Below are 22,193 nucleotides of genomic sequence, written 5' to 3'. Positions count from 1 at the left end.
AAATACCCTTCCCTCAAACAGCTGATACAATTTCACTTTCCCACTCAATGAAAAAGTTCTGTATCTGTAGGATATATCAGGTTTTTTCCACTTGAGGTCTAAGCAAGTTCTGTACAGACGTCCCTGGATAAACGCATGTCCCTGGAATGTTTCTGCTACTACAAAGGGAGACACAAGTAGAAGATAAATGTAAACTTGGCACAGAGCTGATTAGTGCTTTTCAAAAGGCAGATTAAAGCTACCAGCAAGAGGATTAACAATAACAGGAAGGCAGCTGGAAGACATCAAGGATCCAGTTTATCACATACAGCAGCATATGTATTTTATTGCTTTTCCTCAGGCCAGCCTCAGCAGGGGATGTAGTACCTAAAATCTAGCCCTTGCTTGGTTAATTGGGGAACATTGCACGTAAGAGTTAGTGGATTTTGTGTAGCAACCACATGGAGAAAATAAAAAACCTTTTTAGCTTTCAAACAAATATTTTATCCTCCAGAAAACTCAAACCCAAAACTCTGGTATGTCAGCCTTTATCTTGTTTCCAATGTTCTTAAACAAATACATTTTCAAATGTGGATGCCTGATTTTTGGCAACTTGATCCCTACTTCAGATCCTAAATGAACTAGTTTTGTTTGCTATTTTAAATTTTTTATCTCCTTTGTTAGAAATTAATTATAATTTTTACCATCTGCTGTGTAAGGGCAATTAGTCTCACTAGAGGCAATAAAATGCATTTGGTCCTGCTGTATTGCAGACCTCGGAACAGGAAGATGTATTAAATCTTTTAAATGCTGAAGGAGAAATTTGTCTGTATATCCCTGTGTACATTGCCTAAAAATCTGGTCTAAGATCTTGCCAGATTAATCTATGATGCTTCACTTAGATTTTCCTTCACTTACCTGCATCTCCTTGTTCAGTGTCCTCTTGGCTGATCCTACCCACTTTCTAGCCTCCCCATGGTAGCTGTCATGCTTACCATGAAAGTAAAGTTAAACAAGAAGTTGAACAACCATTGATTATTTGACCAGTTCTAAAGAAAGCGCTAAAAATAGCGACGGACCTACCTGATCTCCCCAAATACAGCTCCTGCTCGTAGTGTAACCAAGACTTTTGTACCATCAGGGCCTCCAAGGACTTGAACTTCACCCTGTTTGATGATGTACATCTCTCTGCCAATCTCTCCCTGGGCACACAAACACAGAAAGATCCCATGTTTTAGCAGGGCAGGGATTTTTTGTTAAAATAATCAGTCGGACTTTTTAAATATGCTTCCACTCTCTTATAAACAGGTTTACTGCTATTGTGGAGAAATAAAAGTTTGCACTACTTTTCCTAGCACTGAGCACAAATGCAGGGACTGACTTTGCAACTCTAATTGTGATATGCGTCAATATTTGAACAGAAGTAAGAAGACCATCTAGGCCAGCTTGGAAAAAGAATAATAAGCAGGATTGTAGCAGTCATTTCCATCAACTGTTCTGGTGGAAATTAAAGTACAGCAGCAGTGTATTTAATAGCTGAGAAGTGCAAAAAAGCCTCTGCTTCATGATTTAAAAGCTTCAGTTTTTACACTATTACTTCTACTCATCACTTGCCTAATATAAAAGAAAAATAAGAATAAACAGTCATTAAAATTATATAAGCTTTTGTGTAACCACTGGATGGTTGAAGAGATTATTGGTTTATTTATTATCCTCCACATGATCTGCTAGGTTTCAATGGTGTGACATCAGTACATACAATAAAAACCAGGTAAAAACTGGAGTAATATAATGAACTTTGCAAACATGATCATAAAAGTCCTCACAACGTTTCAGTAAGGCAAATAACTATTTTTCCACTGGTGCAACTGGAGTAACTGAGGCAAAAAAGCAATTTAATTTGAAAAGTGAAAAGGCAACAGTGACAAAGCTAAGATGAAACACAGGGCTTGCACTTGCTATCCCTTCACTTGCTCCTTCCAGCCTGTATGCAGAGCCTCCTAAGTATGATGAGGCCAACATACACCCAAGGAGTAGGTGGTTCTAGCAGGATTTTATTCCCTACTGTGTGTTACAGCATTATTAGGATTAATATGGTTGTTGGCCACATAGTAGATTTATACAGGTGAGAGGCATTTTAACTGAATCAAACTGGAATTTCTCATAATCCATCCTTGTTGAAAACTGTTTGCATCTGACTGCAGTATCAAGACCTTGAATCTTTTACTGTCATTTATTATCTCTGTTCTGGCTGCAGCCTAAGATACTTCTGTGCTGTGCATTGCACAACAAACATACCAAATTACTCTTCCACCCTTCCTGGCCAGCAGTAATTCTGGGATTGGTCTTTGAAGAGGCACACCTGATCCTTTGGTACATTCACAACTGTTTAACTTCCTACACTGTGGAGTCAGTGGGACTAACTTAGCCTTTGGGAAGAGGATCATATGATTAACTCTTGGAGGGAGCAGGACCTTAGTGAGCATCCTGGACCAGAACTGCTAAAGACAGTAAGGGGTTCTGATTGTCACTTCTCGGTATGGTGTGAACTGTGGGTCACTTGCCAGAAAAGTGCTGATACTTCATCCCCCTCATGCTTTCATTACATCCTACACTGCCTGTGAGTATGTTTACATTCCTTCTGAAAAGACACTTTGGCTCACTTGGTCAGAAGCTGAGCTATCTACCTACCTCTGTTACTATAAGGCTGCATTTAATAGGAGTCTTTGTGAAGGGATAGTGTGACAGCATTCAGCTGAAAGTGTGGAGCTGCTCTGAGCTGTGAGTGAAGGCAGAGCAAGATCAAATCCTGCTGAGAGGAGTGGTATGGATGCAGTGTAATTTCTATCTTCTTAGATAATTCCACTTAAGTGTCAGAATACACAAATGAAGCACATGCAAAGCATCATAGAATGAGACCTGTAAGCTAGGTTTATATGTATATATGTATAAACAAAATAAGCTTGCTCCATTTTAAATATTAAAACTTCATGATGTATGATTAGATAAGCCTTATTGCCATTAAATACTTTCCCATATTACTATATTTTTATGTTTGATAGTGTAAGTAATAAAATCCATATTGCCTTCTTCTAGGTTGAAATTTGAGAGCACATTTGTTATTATTACACAGAGAACCTTAATTACTTTTATGCTATCTACTTCACTCAGGATTAGTTTTAAAGGAGGCACTATTGACTGGTATCTGAACTCTTTTTCTAAAACACATACTGTGATCATTATTTGAAAGAGACAAGATGTGCTCACCTTTTTGCAGACAAAGTCACCAGGTAAATACACAATGGATTTCAACCTTAGCAGCATGTCGTATATCATCTGGGTATCACACCCCTGTTAAAATAGAATTTGTTGTTCTAGTAATTCAGTAGCACAAGTGACTATTAGTGCTTACACTGAGCAGTGAAACCCAACAACACATGAATGATCCAGAGATTCGTAAGTGGCATACAAACTAAAAACGTCATAATGATCAGCTGTTAGAGAGAAAAAAAATGGAAAAAAGTCATTTCACATCTTACAAAGTTCTCTTTGGCTTGAACATCTTTTAATTTTTTCAAAGTAAGCTTAAGTACACTAAATTCACCATGGAAGCTCAGTTAGTGCCATGTTCAGAACTTTATGGATCTTTTATGTGAATTCTTTTTACAGACCCAGGGAAAAAAACCCCAAACAAATCATGTCAGATGTTGGTATGAATCTATGAATTCCATGTCTTCAGCAAACATGGCAGAAACCATGCAGCTATGTGATGTTTATACAGCGATATCATATGATTTCTTGCAATTATCTTAACAAAGAAATTAGTATTAATGTTACAGTATACCAACTACTAAAAATGCAGCGTCTCCTTGTTTTCAGTGTCAGAAATCCAATCCTAAATGCCAGATTTAAATTGTATCTCTGGAAAACTACCGTGATAGTAAAGAGAAAACTCCTTTGCACAAAAACTTACTAAAAGGTAACATTCATTACATCAAAGTTATGTTGCCAGAACACAGAGCACTCATGATCTCTTAGGCAGAGAGATCTCTCAGGCAGACGCAGGCAACATACAGCAACGTGGACGGTATTAAAAATTAAATTTTTAATGTAATTTTTAATTTCATATTTAATTTTAATTTTTAATTACTCTTGAGATGAATTATACTCTGAAATCACTTACAGCCTGACCATAACATCAGCTTTACATGTTACATGTGAATGTAACAGCACTGGGTCTCATTTGTTTCTTTGTTTTCAATCTCTGCTTTGACACAAAAAAAATTTCAAAGGCAGGCACTTGGCTTTTTCTTTACATGTCTCCATTAACTGGGATATTTGTTAGACCTATTTTGCCTTGCATATTAACAAATTAACAAATGCTCTTAAGGGTTTCAAGGTGCAGAAAACAAGGTTTCTGTCTCAGGAATACCACATATTTCTTCATTATCCTGTAAAACTACTTGCTTTGAATAAGTCAACTTTATTGACGATGGCGAAGTTCACGTCTATTGCAATGGCTAATTGCATTTTGGATGGCATCTGCTCCAGTAATTCTGATTCATCTGTAGAAGAGGAAAAAAAAAAAAATGAGCAAACTCTATTATTTGAAAATATAAAGGAAGAATGTCCATAAAAATCAGCACCATACAAAAAAATAAATCAATGGAGCTATACAAGCTCCAATGCGGAAGCAGTAAGAGCCTTAGTGCTTTGAAGCTTTTTACTTTTCTAAAGTAAGTTGGATAGCCTCCTCTCACTTCTCACATGCAATTCAGAAAAAGTGTGAATTTCACCCTACATCTGTATCTATACCACCACTTACACTTGGAGTTGTTGCATAACTGGAATTGGAAAGCCTTACCCAGCATTCCCTGAGAGGCCCATGTGTACTCATACCAGGTTCGAACTCGATTTTGGACCAATTTTGGAATGGAGTAAGTGTTCATATAGGAGACAGTGTTGTCCATACAGGAGCGGTAGTAGTTCTGTCCTGCTGTAGCTGCTCCAATTACATCTCTCATCTGCAAATATCAGTTATGGTTACTATGCATTTCAGAAAAAATAGTTGTGATTTGAACAGTTGTGGTTTGTCAACACATATAGAAAGAATAATACACTTGTTTGCAAAATCACTTATTAATTACACCTTCAGCTGCATGTTTGGAATAGGTGCTTCATCTGCTTTTTCAGAAGCATTACAGATTTATTCTAATTATGTTGGAAAGTAGTCATCATTTTAAAGGAATCATTTGGGGTTTCAGTTTATTATTCTGTCTCATATTTCTGGACATGGATGAAAAATAAAGACAGATCTTTTCTTAAAAATCCATAATAAAGCTACTCTGCATTTGGTGTGCCATGCAAGTCAGAAGTGAAGCAAACAGGCCTAAATTTCTCTAACAACTTTAGCTGGCACCACTGAGAATTAAGATCCTGCCACTCTTCAAATACTTGAGAGACTCGAGGTCAGATCTAGGTGTACTTTGATCTGAAAGTTGACCCTGAAGTTTTTAGTGGAGGAACATCACTTAACATTCCAGCACAAACGTAATTCAGCTTTTAGAAAGTAGATGAGTTAATGTTCATAGATATTTCTTCTTCAAAAGCATTTTAGTAGAATGGCTTCATAGTGCAGTGACCAAGGATTAGTGTGCCGGTGGGGTGAATTCTGCTCTTTATTACAGAAATGCAATTGCTTGCAATAGGAATATCAGCTTTTAGGCAAGTGTGCTAAACCAGGAATAACTCAGTAAATTTAAGAGCTTTTTGTAAATGGGAACTGCAGTAAAGCAATTCATGTGTTAAGATTTAAAGTTTAAGTCTGCAAATGATTGTACTGGTTACAGAAACTAATCAGCAGAATCTTCTCGGGGAATGGTGTTTTCATTGAAAGTTATATCAATTTAGAAAAAAAAAATAAATATGCACACTCTGAATTTTAATGCAATATACTTGCATTTAATAGTTTTCCAGAAGAAATATATTATATGAACTACTTCATTTTATTTTTGGTAATTTTTGTTTGTGGATGAATTTTAAGTCCTATAGGCAAGAGTCTGTTTCATGATAGCTATCTCTTCATGCACTTCTAAACAAGATGTGTACAATTTTGAACTGTTTGATTGAACTTTTTGAATGCTATATTCAGTTTTCATCTCTATTTTTTCATAATAATTCTTCCAATTATAAACATGTACAAATCAAAAAGTCTGGAATGATTTTTACAGGAATCCAATAAGACACAGTCTTACATAGGGACCATGGCATTTGTTTTTTGTAGGCAAGGTATTTCAAAACCTGTGGATCTGGGACCCAAGTTTAATAGTTACAAGCCAGAAATATTTCATTTATATTCATTTGGAAATCTAAAAGATTTGCTGTGCTATGGGCTTTTTTTTTTTTTTTCCCCTCATGTCAAGTGAGACCAAGAGAACTAGAAAACAGTAAATTTTCTGGTTAACAATTATATTGTAATTTATGGCAGGGAGCAGAATTCTTGTTTGACAAAAATCATGGGATTTCCATTAACAGTATTCTATTGTCAATAGTATTGAAAGTGACTTATTCAATAATCTGTACTTGTTAATATCACACCTACAATTATAATTTTTATATCAGATTTAACAGCATAATGTGAATATCAAGGGACTATCTCCTTGCTTCTGAGGAATTCAAAAGGAACTATGCATAGTTTCAAGAATCATTCATGTCCTGCAGAGTCTTGGCTCTAAATCAGCTTCTGTGCAAAAGAGCTATAAAACTGGGAACAGATTAAACACATGTATTTGTTGGAAGAATAAGTACCGATGACAGCTAAATAGAGGGACATTCAGATGAAAGCTAGACTTTTTCCCAGAACAAAACTCCATTAAGTTGAATATATTATCACTACATTACAGTGATTTAAACATACGTAGTTATTGATTTTTGGATATACCTGACCAATTAAGCTGGAGAAGACGAAGACACCCAGGAAAAAGTTCAGCAGTTGAAAAACTATCTCAAACAGAGTTTGTGGTTCTGGAAGGCCACCGATGGTGATCAAAGTACGAACTGCCCAGTAATAACACCTCAGATACCTGTGGATACAGAAAACATTTTTGTTACTGACTGTAGGTACTTATGTAGTTATGTATCTGTACTTAAGCAGATACGTACCTGAGTTGGGCCTTCAGTGATGCTTTTCGGTCCAAAAAACCTTCAGTATTTTTTATAAAGGGATATGATTTTACAAATGATAGTTATATAAATCACATTGAGCTGAATGTTCTCACTGACAACAAAATAAAGTACATGGGAAATGCAGTGGTTACCCACTGTTCTCCAGTAACTCTGTGCAGCACTACAGATTTCTGTAACATGTTGCCAATGTGTACATTACAGTGTTAGAATGCTACCAGTGAAGATGCCCTCATGTTAAAGGCAGTTTAGAGACTTCCCATCTGTAGTGTACTGGATGCACACAGATTCACAGCTGAAGGTCTTTTCCGTGGCTTCACTTGATGACACCAGTGTGAAGCCTTATGGTGGGCACAACGAATGCACGAGTGTTCTTCTTGTGCCCATCAATATTCCTACCCCTTTAACCATGCTGGTCTTACTCCCACTCTGCTCCTGAGCACTCTTCATAGCATCCTGGGTTACGTCAAACAGAAGTCACATGACTCCACAATCTGTGTGTTAATCCAGCTTCTCCAAATCACTCCATTTATTCAGCACTGAAAGGTTGACTCCTGCATTAACTCCTAGTGGCTGTCCTCTACTACCCCTTCTGTCACCTTAACAAACACTTTCGTGTTTTCTCCACTTTCATAGCAGGGAGCAATGGTCAATCACTAAGACTCTGCTTCAACATATGGTTTACTGACCCCTTCAACAGCATTGGTCTGTTGTCTGTCATTTCACATACCTGAAGTGTGAGCGCTCTGGACGAAGGCTTTTTGTTCTGTTTGTACAGCCTTCTTTGTACAGCCTTGTGCATGACAGAGCTTGTTGCATTCAGGTGGTGCATTTCTATTTGTATGATAACACAAGTTTATTAAAACAACAAAGGATTTGGACAGAATTAATTTTTTTCTTTAATTCTGTGAGGATAGTCATACTAACTCTCTTAAATATATATATGTAAGTGTCTTGTCATCTCTAAGATTCTGTTTTAAATTTACTTCTAGAACATGGCACCACTAGTAATGCAGCATCCCCCGTACCGTGCAGTGGGGATTAATTAGTTCAAATCACTATTGTGAATGTGCTATCATTTCCTTTTTTTTCTGTGCTAATAAGTAGTTGGTTGAGGAATACTTTTAAAGACCTCTTATTAATTAGAATTTGACTTTCTAAGTCTCTGTACAATCAGACTTCAGCTTCATTAACGATTAGGAGTGGGAGTTCATTTTCTTTAACTGTGCAATGAGATTTTCTATTAATTCATCTATGACTATTGCTTCTGAAGCAATGAAGATTCCTCTATTTGCTGATTTTTGTTGAGTTTGAAATAAATAAACAAACCCACTCCAAAACAAAATCACAGAAGAAATATTTTTGGAGATGTTCGTTTTTAAATAGACAGTCTTGCATGCATCTTCCCATGCCTACCCTGAATCTGAGACCACCCAGTCTGCTTGCAGACTTCAGGTATACATTTTAACTTGGTGGTCTCCAGTTTTAAACTCTGCTCTTATTAAGATATGTATTCCACTCCTACTAATAAGTGGTTCATGTAACAATGCAATTGGAGAATTATTTTTGTGCAAATAAGAGAAAAAAACTCTCATATACTCAACCAATTTCAGTGAGAGTTTTTATTGAAATCACTCAGAGGTGTTCCCAAATCTTTAATCTAAAATGTCAGGCTTTACCAAGCAATGAATTTTTGCTTTTCATTACCAAATCACTTTTTTCTTGGTTGCAAATTAATGAAATGGAGTAACAAATAATCACTTTTACAATAGTTTTCTAATCGGAGATTTTAACAGCCAGAACTGTCTGTTTTCATTCAGAGTCCTTAAGTAAAAGACCTCATTCTATATCTGCTATCATATCGTTTTTCCTTGTTAGGGGTGCAGAAAGAATAACTGGATTACACCACTATAATATTTTCTCTTGGGTTAAAATAAAAAAAAAATAATCATCACCTATGCATGCTTCCAGCAGAGTATGGATAAGTGGCAGCTTTCTCTTAGACTTCTGTAGCATAAATAAATAGTAAGAAAAAGCCTCAGATCTGTTCTGGAAGAACTGCAGATTTAAGCATTAAATGATTTCTCTAGCTTGTCGGAGGGGAATTATCATGTGAAGCATAATTATATCATATTCATTTCCCATAACTGAGAATGCTGTAGTGCTTGAAACATGTACAATTTATTAATATAAAAGTAAAGAAATTAACATTACTTCTGTGCTAGTTACTGTAGGAAACAAAAGCAATTAACCAATTCCCTCATCCCCAATGGCCTTGGATGCCAAGCTTGCTAAATCCACCATGATAGACAATATAATCTTAATTTTGGGAACATCTACAAAGATGTACTTGATACACTATATTCCTTTTTAATTTTACCTCAAAAGACACTTTCTACTTGCAAAGTCACATGATATTCACTACCTTTTAGGCACAAGTTTTATATTTTCTCCATTTATGCATTTTATTACTTTTATTTTAATCTGAAAGAAAAGTTACACAGTTGAAATATAAAATGGCTTTTTTTTTTTTTTCTTTTTTTTTCCCCCCCTAAGAAGGGGAATGAGTCTGTAAATTCTGTTTAAGGAAAGCCAGAAAAAACAGACTCCTATTTCAATGGTATTAGCAACTCTGCTTCCTACTTGCTAGCATCTGGAAACCGTCGTTGCTCACCATACGGCTTACTGGCCTGCTAAAAAATTGCTGTTGAAGCAAACAACATGAGACAAGAAAGGGATTTTCCCTCTACACAACATAGTGAGTATGTTTATCCTTCAGGCAATTAAACTACTAGAATTTTCCCTAAAATAAGTCCTAGGTATGAAAACAGTCAAAGAAACCCACTGCAAGTAATACACCCTGTAATATTATTTTAGTAGAAATATCTTCTTCATAAAAGTCAATTTCAGAATACATTAAACTTCTAGCAAGGTTTTGGTGAATAGAGGCAAATCAAATCTTTGTGAACATGGCTATCAGGTTTCAAGGTGGTATTAACACATTCATTTCAGCCCAGGGAAACATTATTTCAGGGCTACCATGTTTGACTCCTCTCAAATTATTACCAGGATAGATTTTAGCAGGGTAAAGAAGTGGCCTTTATAAACTGGTACTCTAACGACTTCCTTCTTGGTGCCTCTTTTTCTTGAGTGACTTATTCACCAGGTGGCTGTGAGTATGTGATGATCTCAGACTGAATGGTGTAAACTACCAAGCTTTTATCTAAAAAGTGTGGCAGGAAGTAGCAGTTCTGAAAGCATTAGGTCTGACATGAGTTGGGCTGTGCTTTCACAGATTTTCTGGAGGTGCAAAACTGCCTCTGTGTAGCAAGATGGCAAGTGGGACATATCAGACCAAATGCAAGTGCAAGGTATAGCTGATACCCATGAGACACCTTTTAAGATATGCCAGTAGTACTGTGTGTTGGGCAAGGCATACACAAAAAAAAAATAGAGTTGTTCTAACCACGTATGGTGACTATTTTCTTGGACTTTCAGGTATTTCTTTCAGGAAATGAGCTACAGAGAAACACAATGAGGATGCAAATAGATGTCTTGATTAATAAATATGCCAGAGAATTTTGAAGACTACTTGTGGATGCCTTTCAAACAGCAGAAGAAATATAACATGATCAAAATTGAGTGATTTGCTTTGTCTAAATTTAATGTTGACCTGGGGGGTCTGCATGAGAATTTCAGCTCTTTTAGTTTTGTTTTCCCTTGTGCGCAGTGATGAAATGGACAATTCAGAACAATGACATCATGTTCCTGCCTTGAATCCCTTTCTAAAGGATTTGTTCATTTTCCTCAGGAATTAGGGAGACCGATCTCTTACTTAGGTAGTTAGATTGTAAAGAAACACATATACTTCAAAATGGTCACTTAGCTGCAATTAAGAGACCTTTTCAATATTCTGCTGCTGTGGTTACATAGGTCTTACGCTCTGGTGTTGTATCAGGAATACCATCCTTCTGCATTAGGAGAGACTGAGGTCTGTCTGCCTAGTTATACAAAGCTCATGAGTGCAGTTTTAATGCTGGGAACATCTTCTGTGGCTAGTTTGGATCAGTTTGCAGCTGGGTAAAGTTGACTGAGTTTTGCACCTCAGCTCAAAGGCTTTGATTGAAGGCTCATGTATTCTTGGACCGGCACTAACCCTTTAGAGTCTAGAAACAAGCTGGAAAAGAATACAACTAGCAGAAATTTGCAAAAAGAAGCTATTTTGATAATTTTGCTTGTGATTTGAGTGTTGTGTATAGCTGTTAGTTCTAAATTGAAGTTCACCTGTTAGTATGGCTGCTCAGGAACATATATATAATCAAATTGATAAGGGAAACTGTTGTCTGTATATTCTTTTTCACATGGAAAGGGAAAAAGCAAAAACAACCTAAAAGTGTTGACGTTTTTAAGAATTGGTTTGGGCCATAACTAGCAACATTTTATGGACACAGCAGGGACTCTACATAAAACATTCATGCCACTAAATCAGTGCCAGATCATTTGCTCTGGGTGAGCATAATCTGAGACCACTAGAACTTTGATTTATTTGTCAAACTGCTTGCTGTCATTATAAAATAATTAGCTAAGAAGCTATGTTTGTCATCTTCTTTCTGAATGTGTTCCCATGCTATGTGAGACCAATGGCATATTTTGCTTCACATATTGGCAACTCAGTGCTAGGTGAAGAGAAATTACACCTGCATTGTCGTGCCATAATATATTCTGCAGTAGTGATCACTTTTTCTGACAGATTTTCCCCATATTTTATACGTAGAACTATCTTGCTCAATTTGTTTAAATTCACATTACATCTTCAATAATAACTGATGTTCACACAATGGCTTTCTGTCAAAAATCCCCAAATATTTGACAATCAGGTGATATGTCATACCTGGTTCTCTAGGGTGATAACTATCCCACACACAAAGCATTTGCCATTAGTGGGATATATTCTAATATGCATTTTATTTTAGCATCTCAATTTAATGCAGAACTTGAAGTATCAGTTTATTATTATTGTTTAGAAAAAATTCTACCCTAATTCCCATGTGATTTCAGTGTGACATTTGAGAAATGTTTTTGTCTCCCCACAGGAAAGAGACCACAAAATGCTAAAACCCCTGACCATTACGTGTGGGCACATCTGCATTTTCTGTGATCAAGCTAGCAAATAATTTCTACCAGTTGTTTCCCTGAGTGAAATGTCAAATTTTCTTGCCCATGAAAACCAGGAAGGCTTTCTTGCCTGTTCTGTAGGCTGTTCTGAAGACGCATTAAAAAACTGAAGACTGAGTTAGCGCTCTACTTTCAGAGTTTCGAGGTTGCTCAGCCCTAAGTCGCCTTATTTTTTAATCATGAGGCAAGTATTCCTGAGAATGACATTAAAAAAAAAATAGCTATAATAGAAATTCATTCTGCATTTTTCTCGTCAGATTTCTGTAAGCCTTGATCCAGCAAATAAATGCCTTTGTATTAACTTCCGTTATCTAAGTGGTCCCACCGAGCTCCATGACCCTGCTTGCACATGTCTGACTGCAGTACTCAAGCTGCATATTTAGTGGTGTGTGGAAATTTCAGCCATGTCATTTTTTTGAGAGAGAACCCTATTTAAAAAAAAAAATCAGTGCTGTTTTACACAAAGAGTATTTTAGTTTCAAAGGTTATTTTCCTACCCTTCAAGATAGTGACTTCACAGCAAACCTGTGAAGTCTGACAAAATTACAAGCAAGAGCAGCAAGTCTCCAAGAGAAACGTGAAAAGTTGTTTAAAAGGTGATTTATGACAGCAGTAGTATATTATACATGTTTTTTCAAAGAATGTAATTAATGAATAAGCTGAGTTTCTATGGCTTTAACTGTACTATGGCCTTTGGAAGAAATAAACGCTCATACATCTGAACTGACTAGGTATGTGTTTATATAGCTGCAAACAAAATACATTATGACTTTGCTATTTTCTCTTGCTTGCTCTCCATCATCCTAATGAATATCGCTTACTTGGCACCCAGTTTAGTGCTGTCATGAGGAGTTTGTGAAAAAGTGTGCCAATATCCATTCCTTCCCACTGGAGACATTGCCACATGTTTAAGCATGACCTTCTCAAAAGATCAGAGAAAGTGGGTGGATTTTTTTCAGACTGATCACCATGGTATCTAGAGGGACTAAAATGTTGCATTTTAATGACACAATGCTGGCAAGAAAAAAATGTCTATGCCTCTGATTCCTTTGAGGGATTGTTCTACAATCCTTCTAACAGTTCCCATGTGCATATGCAATCAGTAAGTTTAATTTATGAGCCTTGTTGCTTTCTAAATGTTTAATTAAGTTAGAGCTTAGCAGTGACTCATAAACCTATAAAAGCTGAAAGTGGTAAACTGATTATTCACTGCACCTGACCTCCAAATATGTGTTAGCAATGAAAGCTGCTGATCAGCAGTCATGGTCCTAAAAGTTTGCTATCCAAGCACTCGTAAAGTAAGGGCATACCCTGCAAGCAAAGGCATGAGAAAAGGAAGGGGGTGCAGGATGGAGCAAAACCAACAAAACTCACTTGCAACTGAAAGGACTTACATGTTTCCTTGGCCATCGTACACCCATCTCGTGCTGCCAAGTCCTTCATAGTCTGAAGCCCAATAATACAAGCATGCGTTAATGTGCAAGATAAACAGCAAGTATCCTGTTGTTCGAATGACCCTGTAAAAGTCAACAGATTCCTTTAAAACAGCTTACATTTTTCCTTCCTTTTGGTATGGAACCCATTGCTTTTTTGGATCAACAGTGTTTATGTTATGTTAAGCGTCCACCAAGTAGTTCCCCACCTGTATTGATTGATTCTTTGAAAAAAATAGCTGGCAGTTACGTCTCTCATGTTTGTGCAAGGTAAAATAAATATCCTTCCTAGAATATTTGATGGGGTAATTTTTAAATTATGGTTCCCTGAGGGCTTAATAATCCACTTCTTCAACTGGCTATGAATATTTACAGAAATTTGAAGCTATATTAATGAGGTTAGAGGGTACAAATTAATCTATTTGCCAAACTCTATTCAAGATAGGCTCTGAAATTGTGAACCAAGGCCAAGAAATGTTTGAGGTCAGAAATTAACTGCTTTACAAGAGCTGTGCTAGGAAGCCTTCAGTAGATCCACTAAATAGTACGATTTAGTAGCTACAGCAGAAGTTTTATCATCGTTAATCCAAGTTCTTATGCTTATAGCAAGACCTTTGAAGAACACCACTGGTGAGCTACTTAAGCACAAGCAGCTTTGTGTTTAATACAATGATGATCTCATTGTATATCCTCTGTTCAGTGCATGGGGGTCAAAAGAAAGATTTCCTGGCTTTAGCTGTCCATTTGAATGTTCATACAGGCAATGGATAAGTAAGCAGGAAAAGTACAGGACTTGCTAAACACAGGGAAGCCAGTACATCATGAGTTTACCTGCTATGATTTTATGAAATTTTAATAAGATCTAAGTTAGGTCTATAAACTAAGTTAATGGGAGACTATCTCTGTAGTTGCTTCTGTATTATGTGCTCCTTTGCTGGTTCTTCAGGTGCCATTGCATGCCCTCTTTTGCCTCTCTATGCCACTGAGCAATCTACCTATGTGTACTCTTTTTCTTTACGATACTGACAAGTGAATGGTGTGCTTCCAGGACAGCTCTATTTAGGGTTGCAAGCTATTGAGAACAGCAGATAGCTGATGTGGTCTAGTAATATTGCAATATTGACTGGGTCTTGTGCACAAGTTTGAATCCATGCAAGTGGATTCCTGAAGTCTGAATGAAGGTTCACAGAGCCTTTGCTACAATACATATTATATTTCTCTAGGCACTGTTGAAACTACTGCAATACATAGATAAAATGTAGTAACTTTTGCTAGCTCTATTCCTACAAACTCAAACTAATGAGTCTGAGAAGAGAGTCCACACAGGCACATACACTTGCTGTGTAGTTTAATTTGACATTATCCAATTAATTGGTGCCTTATTGCTCAAATGGTGACCACACCAGGATCTCAGATCAAAACAACATTGCTACATTCAAATGAAATGCTGCAGTTTGCACAAACAGCCCATCTTTTTTATATTTTTATCTCACATTTATACTCTTCTTCTGTATAGCTACCTCTCTTCTCCATTTGTCTTTTTTCTTTAGTTACCCTAATGGCTTCTAGTAAGCCAGTTAAAAGATCTTTGCCTTATGTTTTTACCAATGAACACCTCAAAAATAGGAAGTTTCTGTTTTCTGAAGTATGTTTTAAAGCACTAAATGAAGGCACAGCATGTCATATTTAGCAGGTATTTTGCAGATACAAAATTTAACATTTTGGTAGCACAGCATGCAGGCTTTTTTTCTTTTTTTTTCCTACCACATAGCTTAGCAATGCACTGATGGGAAAGCCTGTAGATAATTAAGCATTAATACTGTTAACCCTACGTATGCTGAGCAGTGTTGAAGTCCATGTGATCTACCATTGTTTTTCTGAACATCTTCAGTGGGATTTAAAATTGCAATTTATTTAGTGATGAAAAGTGCTCTTTTTCACACATTTCAGGTGTCTGGCCTGTTAAGGCTAGGACGTAAACAATTGATTAGCTTTGTAATATTTACATTTCGCAATGGATTTAATATTGGAAAATGAAAGTGGGCCTGTGACCAGGAAATGAAGACACAAGAAGCAGCACACAGTTGTGGCACTCAACCAATACCATGCTGCAAAACTGCCTATCAAGGCAGAACAGCTTTGCAGAGTAGCTGGCTCTGTCTTTCTAGCTACTTTATATATTTTAGAGGACCAGTGAGATCATGCTGTGTGTTTCTTAGCATTTCTAAATGTGAACCTTGCCTGGTTTTGACATGCAAATCAATATTAATTTCTTATTAATATGAATATTATAAATATTAATTAACAACTTCAAAGTTAGGCTAGTTTAAAGATATTCACATCCCATTCTCACTTGCCTTTTAAACAGCCATTTCCCATTCCATACTTTTATATAGTGTGAAACTATGTCCCTGCAAATGTGCTTGTTTGGGTGAAAATGGGTTTGCTAATTTGTTCCTACTTCTTTGAAATCAATATACACACAACATTATTGTTAAATACAATTCAAACCCACCTATATTAAAAATCTGTATCTCTGCAATTATTATAGGAGACATAGGAAAGTCATTGAATTATGACTCCAAAGTAAAGGATGTAATATAGAAAATACTTGATTAAAGTTCTCAACACTAAAAAATGTTAACAACTATAAGAAAGACAGATGAAACCCCATTCTTTTTCATGAGATAAAAATTGGGGAACACAGGGAGGCAGCGGTACAGAAACTGACAAGAAGCTTCTTCATCCTGTGGAAATTCAGTGAAGCCTTCTCATGTACCAACAGGAATTTAAAAAAAGAAAGAAGAAAAAAATGCCAAACCACTCTCAAAGAGTCAAAAGACTCTTGAGTAAGTGAAAAGAGAGTGCAATATAAGAATAATCTCTGAGGAGGTCAGCATCTCACAAATACTTTAGCAGAACTTTCAAACTTCTGAGTTTCGTTTTGTTTTGCAGGTACATGAAAATGTGACAACTGTGATGTTTCAGACTCCTTTTCAAGTTTAACTAGCTTCTGAATCTCATAAAATATCTCATTTGTAAGGTATAAATACCAAGTTTACAATTTATGTGCAATCTCAGAAATAAAATAAGATGGTAAACAACAGATCTTTATTTCTGCAGCAGCAGCAGCACACAAGAACAACACATGCCCCAAAAATGGGACAGGCAAAAATATCTGTCAGTTTAGGAACTGCACAAAATAAACTAGGACTGATGATGTTGACAGTCGATGGCAATAATAGTAACGCAGTAGATTGGTTCATTGGGTCTTAGCAGCACCACTGACAGTTAAGAGGCCTATGAGACTTGCCATAACCATGTCCACAGGCTGCTTGAGCCAGATCCAAAATTCTTTCTGCCAGTGCAGAAGGTGACAACATAGTGCAGTGGGCAACAGTTATAATCACTGTTTGAGATCTGTGCTAAGTTGATTCTCACTCCAAGTTTAGAAAAAGCAATGGAGGATGAAGCTCCTGCAAATGCCAGGTGCATGGTGACAGCATATTTGAAGAAAAATATTGACGCAGGATCAAGCTCATAACTCTTATAAAATACAAATAAACAGCTACTGAGGATTTGGAACTGCTATTAGCAGCCTAAGGAAACTGTTCTTTAGCTCTTTCACTGAAGAAACTTCATTCTGATACTTCTGATCAGTTAAATTTTGCAGGATCCTGATGCTGCTGAACATTTTGCCTGAATCAAGCCAGCTGAACTGAGCTAGATTTCATATGTGAGTGAAGCTTTACATTTATTATTTTAATGATTACAATAGACAGATGTTTTAAAAAATGTTAACTTGAACAGTTAAAGGCTTCACTGACAACTTGGAAGTTGTCAATTGAAATTTCAAAGAATTGAATATATTCCGTGCCAAGCTTTACATGCTACAAGAGTTTGATAAGCACATACCTGTAGATGTATGCTTTGTCCAGAACAGCTTCCAAGCGATCATTAAACTCAAAGAATGTGTTATGCTGAATGGAAAACAAAGTAATCCAATCACTATTTTTTACTACACGTGTTTTTATAATAGTACTGATATTAGTTCACATACACATTTTAAAAATAACGGATTTTTCAGTAGTTGAACTTAAACATTTAATTAAAAGATTAACTGCAAAACAAAGATAGAGATTAAGTTAAACTTTGGTTTGGGTGTTGAGAGTCCTATTAATCTAATTATAGAAATAATCTTCTGTGTAGGTCAGACTGCTGCAGGTGAATGACTTCTTCCTCAAACATATATAACTGCTTGGACAACTTTATCTAAGAGAATTACACTCATAAAAATCCCTTTTTTTCTCTTTTCAATAATTTGAATAATTTCAAAAATTTCAATAATTCTTCAGTAAGTGATCATATGTGTCAACTAGATACTAGATGATATCATGTAGTATCAATTACTCTGTATTGAATTCTTCCTGTTAATTATATGCCATCAATATTTGAATGTAGCTTTTTCTTTTTGTTCTGTACATGACTGTTTGCCCAAGAAGAGATGCTATTTAACTTTTCATTCTTTCATATTTTGTTGATTCTGATTTATGGAATTTTGATGTTTTATTGAAAACTGAAGCAAAGAGCAGCCTCATTTTATTCTTCGATTTCTTGTGTCACCCCCTTTAAACAAAAGCCCCCTTTGTCAACATATTGACTTTGTGAAGGGGAGTGTATCTAGTAGCAAAGCAGCCTGTGAAATTCAGGTAGAGGGCTGTTGTCTAATCCCTTCTCAGTCCCTTCATTGAATAATGTCTCTGGATGCAACAGCAAAAGTGGGTTTATGTTTGTTAGATATGCTGTGTATAGTTTATGTTGTCCTTGAAATTCTTTCCTTTGCTTCTAAATGCCTGATGTTACCAACCGAAGGGGAAAGTACATTGCCATCAATCAATGATCTTAAATCTTTGAAAGCTAAACAGGTAATTTAAGATTAATCTAATTAAAATAATGGAAACAAACCAGCTTTAATCAGGAAACATATTTCGAAAGTAGGAAATAATGAAGTGAGAAGAAAAATAAGATAATAAGGTCTTTATTAGCTGGACTATATCTTGTATTTTTTGTTGGTTTGTTTACTAATGTTATAGCTTATCCTGAAGATATTCTCCAATTTCTAAATTTCATGCTCCTAAACATTATAAACAAATTTGTATTGGGTTGTAAAACATTTATGTGTGGTTAGCTGTCAATCATGAATGCAGATCTTACCTTTAGCATCCTATTTGCTCTAAATGCTGGGTTAAATCCAAAGAAGAAGTATAAAACGTCAAATGGCAATACTGATATCACATCAAGCTGTTAAAGAGCAGAGAGGTCAATTTAAACTTCATAATAATTATAATGCATTTACTTGCTGTCAAAAATGTACTTAGATTGAATCATGATTGAGTATAATTGAACAGTCAGCATGACAAGCCAGTAACTTCCCAAGTACTGGCAGGCAAGATTATCTCTTGAAAAACACCAACAGATTTGCTCTGGCCTGCTTTTAAGTCCCCCATGCCTGAAATTTTAATCTGTTTCATGGGAATTGTTAACAGTATCTCAGACATTTAATTACTAATACATTCTGTTATTTCAGTTATAGTTCTGACCAAACTAAAACGGTAGGCATGTGGCTGGTGAGTGGAGGTGGGGTGTCCTGGGTTCAGCTACAGCAGTCATTTTTTCTCCTTCTCAGTAGCTGGTGCAGTGCTGTGTTTTTGACTTTCAGTCTGGGAACAACGCTGATAACACACCAATGTTTTTAGTTGTTGCTCAGTAATGTTTACCCTGACCAAGGACTTTCTCAGTCTCATGCTCTGCCAGGGAGGAGGGGAAGCCGGGAGGAAGCAGAGACAGGACACCTGACCCAAACTGGCCAAAGGGCTATTCCATACCACAGCACGTCATGCCCAGTATAGAAACTGGGGAGAGTTACCCAGAAGGCCCAGATCTCTGCTTTTGTTTGGCTGGGTGTCATTTGGTGGGTGGTGAGCGGTTGTGTCCTCTCCCTTTGTTATTTCCCTTATCATTATTATTATTGGTGGTAGCAGTAGTGATTTGTATTATACCTTAGTTACTGGAGTGCTGTTATCTCAGCCCATGGGAGTAACGTTTTTCTGATTCTCCTCCCCATCCCTCTGGGAGCAGGGGAAGGAAGAAGGTGGGGACTGAGCGAGCGGCTGCATGGTTCTGAGTTACTGGCTGGGCTTAAACCGCGACATGGGGAAATCACTCCACAAGCACTTCTTAGAAGTCCTACGTCTTTTAAAACCATGCTGCTTAAAGCAATGCAGGGGAGCTTGATGAATTAAACTCCTTGTTTGCAACCTGAAGAAGCCATGTGTTCCAAACAACAGATTCATCACAGGATGATAAGTTTGGTTGTTGTTTTTTTTATAAATAGATACTGTCTTTTTGTTTTATTTGGGTGCTTCTTCCCATAACACTGAGATTTTCAACATCTCCCTTCAATCCATCAACCGAGTGATTACTCTTCTTTATCTGCCTACTTTATTCTTTCCAAGAATTCTGTGGAGAGAAGGAAAGCTGTGGCAGACTTGGCTTTGGCTTTCTAAATATCCTGTGACACCTTGCTCTATTGCTGATATCATTTGGGAACAAAAGAGGAATGTGGAAGGGTAGGCTTCATCTCGCTGTAATCAGAAATGCTTTTGTTCTGAGTGATGCCACCCATGTTGGTAGCAAGTAGCCGGCAGCACTGACCTTTTATTCCAAGTAAGATGCAGTTAATACCTGAGGTCTGAACAAAAGCCAACCAAACCAAAATACTGAATGAGGAGAAACACCCTTTTGTGGCCTCTGTCTCTTTCTCAGTCACATGACTAAGAGGAGGCAGAATTTAGTCAGAAGTGCTTCAAGATCAGTAACTGCTAATTAGTACTTAATCATATGACAAATTCCTAGATTATATCTACGTTGCATTCAGCGAGAACACTCAACCCTCATTAGTTTCTGCAAAAACCAAGAGCACTAAACACACTGCAAGTGTGTACTTAAAATAAAACCAGATATATCCATTTAGTTCTCTTGGTGTAAGTTTGACTTTGTACTATCCACTTGCCTGTATATATCCTGCACTTTTGACTAGCTGAACCTCAAATACAAAAGTAATGATACCACAGTCAAAACCAAGGCAGATACAAAAGTATTTACAGAAGACAAGAGGATAATAACTGAAGTTTCATAGATGTGGGCTCAGAATCACAGAGCTGTATGTGTACAACAGACTACCTGTCCTCTGTTCGCAAAAAACAGTATTTAGGAAAAAAACTAACGATTTTCTTAAATCAAATTAATTTTTGTTTTTACAAAGTGCAATAAGCATCCAAAATTTTAGTTTCAATTTTTGTTTACTTGTGTGAGTGATATCCTATTCAGTACCATGACGTACTTCATAAGAATTCACCAAATAGACTTATCATCTAACTTCAAGACATTTTATTTTGTTTAATGAATCTCCGGCATACTGCGCAATTGTCTTTCAGCGTGTGAGGGGATGACCTCACAACAAGTCATCAAAACAGAGAATTTTATTGAGTCTATGTCATTGATTTATTATTCAAAATTAATATTTATAATTGAATTTATAATTATTCTGGTTTACAATTAAACATTTTATGACAGAATCACAGAATCACAGAATGGTTGGGGTTGGAAGGGACCTCTGGAGATCATCTAGTCCAAACCCCCCTGCTAAGACAGGGCCAACTAGAGCAGGTTATACGGGAACACATTCAGGCAGGTTTTGAATGTCTCCAGAGGGAAAGACTCCACAACCTCCCTGGGCAGCCTGTTCCAGTGCTCTGCCACCCTTTATGAAGATGGCATTCTTGAGCTATTGAGCACTGGCATACCATCAAGCCAATGCTCTCTGGTGATGTTCTTAAAACAATGGTGATTTTCAGTGAATGAAAAATATCCTGTGAAATCTTACAGCCAGAACGTACATATTTGCATCAATAACACAGGGTCTGCTTACCCGGAATTTGATAGAGCTGTGGTAGAATTTCTTCATTTCCACTTTGTCTGACTACAATGATAACGAAAAGACAAAAAGGCATAGCCAAGAACAGAATGTCAAGAATGAGCCTCTAGTACTTGATAGTAAAAATAATTCTCTTCTGATAGTAGGGATGATGACAGCTATTGTCATCATTCATGCTCTAAGAGTATGAATGGAGAAATACGTGTAGGAAGAAGTAGTAGTTTTAATTACACCAGATTTTATTACATCTACTTGAAAAGAATCAGGTTTAGGGTTTGTCTGACTTTTTCCAAGCTTGGCTGTTGCTCTAGAAAAGTATGTTACATTTCTCCCATAAAACTTCCCTCTCACTACATCTGTACCAGTTGTTGCTTGAGCCAAATCCTTTCAATTTCAGGACCAAAACCCCCACTTGACTTCAATTATTC

At 36.7% G+C, this 22,193-nt stretch overlaps 1 protein-coding gene across 1 annotated transcript in view; it reads right to left on the bottom strand.

Annotated features, from left to right (window-relative positions):
* CNGB3 (cyclic nucleotide gated channel beta 3) overlaps positions 1–22,193 on the bottom strand; it is a gene marked incomplete at its 5' end in the record, with an annotated part of 48,072 nt that overhangs the window by 7,860 nt on the left and 18,019 nt on the right. Inside the window, 9 exons of the mRNA XM_010015564.1 lie at positions 1,063–1,181; positions 3,247–3,330; positions 4,447–4,544; positions 4,844–5,003; positions 6,920–7,061; positions 13,731–13,853; positions 17,685–17,749; positions 18,984–19,070; positions 21,760–21,806. Coding sequence (XP_010013866.1) covers positions 1,063–1,181; positions 3,247–3,330; positions 4,447–4,544; positions 4,844–5,003; positions 6,920–7,061; positions 13,731–13,853; positions 17,685–17,749; positions 18,984–19,070; positions 21,760–21,806 — 925 coding nt within the window. The remainder of the gene's footprint in view (positions 1–1,062; positions 1,182–3,246; positions 3,331–4,446; positions 4,545–4,843; positions 5,004–6,919; positions 7,062–13,730; positions 13,854–17,684; positions 17,750–18,983; positions 19,071–21,759; positions 21,807–22,193) is intronic.

The sequence above is a fragment of the Nestor notabilis genome, unplaced genomic scaffold (genome assembly GCF_000696875.1).
Source record: "Nestor notabilis isolate BGI_N333 unplaced genomic scaffold, ASM69687v1 scaffold15395, whole genome shotgun sequence".
In the NCBI taxonomy this organism is placed as follows: Eukaryota; Metazoa; Chordata; class Aves; order Psittaciformes; family Psittacidae; genus Nestor; species Nestor notabilis.
This window is presented reverse-complemented; position numbering and strand designations above follow the sequence as displayed.